This window comes from Rhinopithecus roxellana, chromosome 18 (genome assembly GCF_007565055.1).
Source record: "Rhinopithecus roxellana isolate Shanxi Qingling chromosome 18, ASM756505v1, whole genome shotgun sequence".
Taxonomy (NCBI): Eukaryota; Metazoa; Chordata; class Mammalia; order Primates; family Cercopithecidae; genus Rhinopithecus; species Rhinopithecus roxellana.
This window is the reverse complement of record NC_044566.1, coordinates 48800625-48806624: the sequence shown is the minus strand read 5'-3', so window position 1 is coordinate 48806624 and position 6000 is coordinate 48800625. Positions and strand designations below refer to the sequence as shown.

Here is a 6000-nt window from a genome sequence, read left to right as displayed (position 1 = left end):
TTAATATCAGATTTTATATCAGCTCCCCTTACTGAATTTCAGGCACATAGAAAGGTAAGGAGAAAATGGATTTAAATTTTTTTGATGCTGTCTGTTTGAAATTATTTAATCCTACAAATGAATATTTTTAAACCATATTTCCTATTTGTTTTTGTTTCTAAGTATTTGACTCAATGGAACCATGAAAAGGGGGAGCACTTTTATCTTGAAAGGGACAAGTTACCATTTGATTTTTGACATTTTGCCTTTCAGTGAGAAAAAATATGTTAGTCTATACTGAGTAATACTCTTAAGAGTTACAAGATGTTATAACTTTAATTTAGTCACAGAATATGAATAATTTATAGAAGGAAAAGTGAACAAAATATTTTATTCATTGTATCACTCTAAAATATGTTATTTTGCAACAAAGAAAAATGATTGTTACCTTCTGGACAAAAGAGAAAATGGAGTAAAATATTTGAAGCATTGAACATACAAAAACATTATTATAAATATCAATATTTATGGGCTACTGTGAAGGCAGTTGTAAAAAAGCAACTTCCAATAAAAAGTTTGAAACAGACAAACATTTGAAAATATCTTAACAATTTAAATCATTGAAAATTCAAGTGTTTTTTTCCTTCTAAATTTTTACTTTATAGGGTAGCGAATGCAACATAAACAGGTATTCATGAGTATAATACTTTTTACACACTCCCAATAGTCATAGAGACTCTTGCACTATTTTCCTGTAGGCATTCCTATCGTCTGTCTACTGCTATCAAGTGTAGGGTTAGAAGGCATTTTAACAAATGGATGACTGATTTAAAAACAACAATAACAACAACAACCAAAGACATCTGTCATTAAGACAAGCCTCTGATAGTGGATGCTTGGATTAAGAATCCAAACGATTTTCTTAATGTTCTGTCCCATAATTTTTGTTGTCATGGTCTGTGTTCCACACTGCCCTATGGCAATGTTATTCTTGCATTCCAATGCATTTTCTTAATTCAGCTGCAGTTTTTTCCAGTTGTTGAATGTTCCATTGCCACTGTCGTCTATTTGCCTGAAGCTTGTTCACCTGACAATGCAAACGCTTAAGAATTGCATCATATCTCTTATGTTGTACCTATTGAAAGAAGAGCACACATCAACAGGGCTTGTGAAGTATAAATAGTAAACAGCCATAAATAATATTTTGACTACTCTAAAGAGGAAAGCACTTAATTAGAAACTATACACTATAAATAATTATGATAAAAATAAACAGTAATTTTATAACTATTTATTCAACACTTATTACATGTTAGATACTGTGCTAAGAGCTTTCTGCATGTAATTAAATTCTTATAACACCATATGATACGGGTATTATTATCCTCATTTTTGTGTGAAGAAACCAAAGATAAAAGAGTTCAAGTAATTTGACCAAAGTTTCATAGCTAGCAGGTGACAGAGTTTGGGAGTTGAGCTGAAATGAAGTATCCATAATGGAATACCTTCTTGTTAAGAGAGTTACCAGTGTTAAACTAAATTTGTCCTGGGGGACTCTACTTTGAGTCCCTATGTGAGGAACCACAACCTAACAGTATTTAAACTAACTGAAAGCCTAACTAGGAGTACATTTTTGTAACAATAGCTGTGACTCAGTCCACCACAGCAGCCAGCTTTGGTCAATCACAGGTGGTCCGCTGACCACACCATATTCAAATAAAACAGACATTGAGCTGTAACCAATCAAACTCTTTCTGCACCTCATTTCCATTTCCTGTCCATAAATGTTGCCTGCCCACTTTGTGAAGTGAAGCTCTCTGAACCTCTGCTGGTTCTGAGGGCCGCTGGTTCTCTAATCATTCTTCTATTAAGCTCTGTTAAATTTAATTTCATTAAATTTAAATTTGTCTAAAGTTTTAAATTTATCAAATTGAATTTATTTAAAGTTTTTCTTTTAACATCAGTTAAGAAAAATGGTTCCATTTCCCATTTCCTGCATCCAGTGATTCACTGAAACATAGATCATTCAGTCTAAAAGATCCAGGAGATCATGTAGTCCATTTCCTTGCTATTAAATAAACCATCATTTATGCTGAGCCAGGCGAGGATACACTGGAAGGCAATGAAGCACAGTGGAAAGTGCTTCATTGGTCTTGGTGTTGGGCCACAAGAACACTCAATCTTTTTAAAAAACAGTTTTATGGAAATATAATTCACATACCATATAATTCATCCTTTAAAGTGTACAACTCAATGGCTTTTACTATATTCACAGAGTTGTACAACTGTTACCGACCACAGGTTCTTGGGCTCTCATGTAATAGAAATTGACACGAGGCTGAGCAAGTTTCCCAAACAAGGCTTTTATTGGGGGCTTATGTTTGAACACAGTGGAGACAGTGCAGGAGCAAGAGTTAGCTGGCTGGCTTTCCAAGGGCAGGTCTTTGTGGTGTTTTTAGGAAAGGTGACAGGAATGTGCATGGGGTATGGGAGTGTCATTACAGTGCATGGTGGAGCGCAGAGTGTGCAGGCACAGTGAGAAATCATACTAGCACATACATTGCATGATCAAAATATGATGGATAAGCTCTTCCCTGGGTGAGGATTTTAGTATTATAATGAGGCATGGGGTAAAGATCAGCCATTCTTCTGGTCTTGTGCACAGGCCTGCAATAAGGCTAACTCCCTTGAGTAAGGTTTACAGTGGGATGCTGCTTATCTCTCTTTCAAGAGGTATCTTGTGGTCAGCAGGGATGACCCCAGTGGATGGGGTGGTGCAAGGTCTGGTAATGGGCGGGTATGGAAAAAATGTATTAGTAGGGGTGGGGGCCAAGTCATGGTGAGGGCTAAATTCCATTCCTACTCTGTTTCACAACTATCATCACAATCAATTTTAAAACATTTTCATCAACTAGTACCCATCAGCAGTCATTCCCCATTCCCCTGTCCCCACCCTTAACCCTTAGCAACCGGCCGGGCGCGGTGGCTCAAGCCTGTCATCCCAGCACTTTGGGAGGCCGAGGTGGGCGGATCACGAGGTCAGGAGATCGAGACCATCCTGGCTAACACGGCGAAACCCCGTCTCTACTAAAAATACAAAAAACTAGCCGGGCGCGGTGGCGGCGCCTGTGGTCCCAGCTACTCGGGAGGCTGAGGCAGGAGAATGGCGGGAACCCGGGAGGCGGAGCTTGCAGTGAGCTGAGATCCGGCCACTGCACTCCAGCCTGGGCGACAGAGCGAGACTCCGCCTCAAAAAAAAAAAAAAAGCAAAAAAACCCTTAGCAACCATGAATCTAGTTTCTCCTTATATACATTTGCCTATTCTGGACATTTTCTATAAATGGAATTGTACAATAGGTGGTCTTTTGTGACTGGCTTCTTTCACTTAGCATAATGTTTTTAAAGGGTCTATGGCATAGCATGTAACAGAACTTAATTACTTTGTATTGCCAAATAATAGCACATTATATGATATACCACATTTTATTTATCCAGTTCATGAGTTGATGAACATTTGAGTTGGTTCCACTTTCTGGCTATTGTAAATTATACTGCCATGAACACTTCTCTGCAAGATTTTGTGTGAATATATGTTTTCACTTCTCAGGTATACAGTGAGGAGTAGAATTATTGGGTCATATGGTAAGTCCATGTTTAACCATTTCAGGAACTGCCAAGCTGTTTTTCAAAACAACTGTATAATTTGACATTCCAGTGTAACTTTACACACCAGTAATGTGTGAGGGTTCCAATTTCTTCACATCCTTGAAAATACTTATTATCTATGTTTTTGGTCATGGCCATCGTTAAAATAAAAACTTCAGCCAAATTAAATTTAAAGAGTTTAATTAAGCAATGAATGATTCACAAATTGGGCACTCCCCAGAATCAGAGCAGATTCAGAGACTCCAGGGGTGCCCCATGGTCAGAAGAAATGTATAGACAAAAAAAGTAAAGTGAGGTATAGGAATTGGAAGTGAGGTACAGAAACAGCAGGATTGGCTACAGCTCTGCATTTGCCTTATTTGAACACAGTTTGAACACTCAGCAGTCTATGAGTGGTTGAAGTATGGCCGCTGGGATTGTCCAACACTCAGCTGTTGTTACAGACACATACTCATAAGTTGGGTTTTCAATATTGTCTACCTATGAAGTTAGGTTGCAGTTCATCCACTAGGACTCAAATATAGAAGTATGGAGTTCTTCTCAGGCCATATTTAGTTTGCTTTAACACCATGCTTGTGGATGTGAAGTGGCATCTCATTATAGCAAAACACCTACTTTTTTTTTTTTTTTTTTTATACTTTAAGTTCTAGGGTACATGTGCATAATGTGCAGGTTTGTTACATATGTATACTTGTGCCATGTTGGTGTGCTGCACCCATCAACTCGTCAGCACCCATCAACTCGTCATTTACATCAGATATAACTCCCAATGCAATCCCTCCCTCCTCCCCCCTCCCCATGATAGGCCCCGGTGTGTGATGTTCCCCTTCCCGAGTCCAAGTGATCTCATTGTTCAGTTCCCACCTATGAGTGAGAACATGCGGTGTTTGGTTTTCTGTTCTTGTGATAGTTTGCTAAGAATGATGGTTTCCAGCTGCATCCATGTCCCTACAAAGGACACAAACTCATCCTTTTTTATGGCTGCATAGTATTCCATGGTGTATATGTGCCACATTTTCTTAATCCAGTCTGTCACTGATGGATATTTGGGTTGATTCCAAGTCTTTGCTATTGTGAATAGTGCCTCAATAAACATACGTGTGCATGTGTCTTTATAGCAGCATGATTTATGATCCTTTGGGTATATACCCAGTAATGGGATGGCTGGGTCATATGGTACATCTAGTTCTAGATCCTTGAGGAATCGCCATACTGTTTTCCATAATGGTTGAACTAGTTTGCAATCCCACCAACAGTGTAAAAGTGTTCCTATTTCCCCACATCCTCTCCAGCACCTATTGTTTCCTGACTTTTTAATGATTGCCATTCTAACTGGGCAAAACACCTACTTTTAAATGGACTGATAAAATGATAGAATAATAGGGCTGGACAAGTTATCTATTCACAGGTAGTATGTGCAGTATTCCATTATATAAACATACCACAATTTATTTTTCCATTCTCCTTTCTAGGGATATTTGTGATGTTTCTAATTAGGGGCTTTTGTCAATAAAGCTACTATAAGAATTCATATACAAGTTTTACAAGTTTTTTAAGGCATATTTTTTTCATTTTTCTTGAGTAAACACCTAGGTGGAGAATTGTTTGAACATACAGTAGGTATATGCTAACTTTTTAGGAAACTCTCAAACTGTTTTTCCAAAGCAGTTGCACTATCTTATAATCTCCCCAGCAGTGCATGATTTTGACAGTTGTTTCATATCCTTAGGAACATTTGGTATTAATATTCATTGAAACTTTAATCATTCTGGGGTAAAAACGTGTGAATAGTATCTCATTGTGGTTTTGATTTACATTTCCTTGGTGTTAAGGGTGTTATACATCTTTTCACGTGTTTATTGGTCATACTATGTCTTCTGTTAAGTTCTGTTCAAATCTTTAGCCCATTTTTTAAAAAATGACTGTATGACTTTATTATTGGCTGATAGGAATTCTTTCTTTATACATCCTGAATACAAGTCCTTTGTGCATATACATGTGTTGCAAATATTTTTACTTTTGTGATTTTCTCTTTTCATTTTCTTTTGTTGTTGTTGAAGTGGGGAGGTCTCACTTTGTTGCTGAGGCTGTACTGCAGTGGCATGATCACAGATCACTACAGCCTCGACCTCCTGGACTCAAGTGATCCTCCCACCTCAGCCTCCTGAGTAGCTAGGACCACAGGTGTGCGCCATCACACCTGACTAATTTTTTTATTTGTACAGACAAGATCTTACTGTATTACCCAGGCTGGTCTTCAACTCCTGGGCTCAAGACCTTCTCCTGCCTTGGCCTCCCAAAGTACTGGGATTATAGGCATGAGCCACTGTGCCCAGCCCTTTTCATTTTCTTAAT

General features: G+C 38.1%; 1 protein-coding gene across 7 annotated transcripts in view; it reads right to left on the bottom strand.

Annotated features, from left to right (window-relative positions):
* Positions 1-448: 448 nt before the first annotated feature.
* Positions 449-6000, bottom strand: part of CCDC122 (coiled-coil domain containing 122) — a 41089-nt gene continuing 35537 nt past the window's right edge. For all 7 annotated transcript variants that reach the window (XM_030922124.1, XM_030922125.1, XM_030922122.1 and 4 more), the window contains one exon: positions 449-1114. In XM_030922124.1, the coding sequence (XP_030777984.1) occupies positions 965-1114 (150 nt within the window). In that variant the 3' untranslated portion in view covers positions 449-964. The remainder of the gene's footprint in view (positions 1115-6000) is intronic.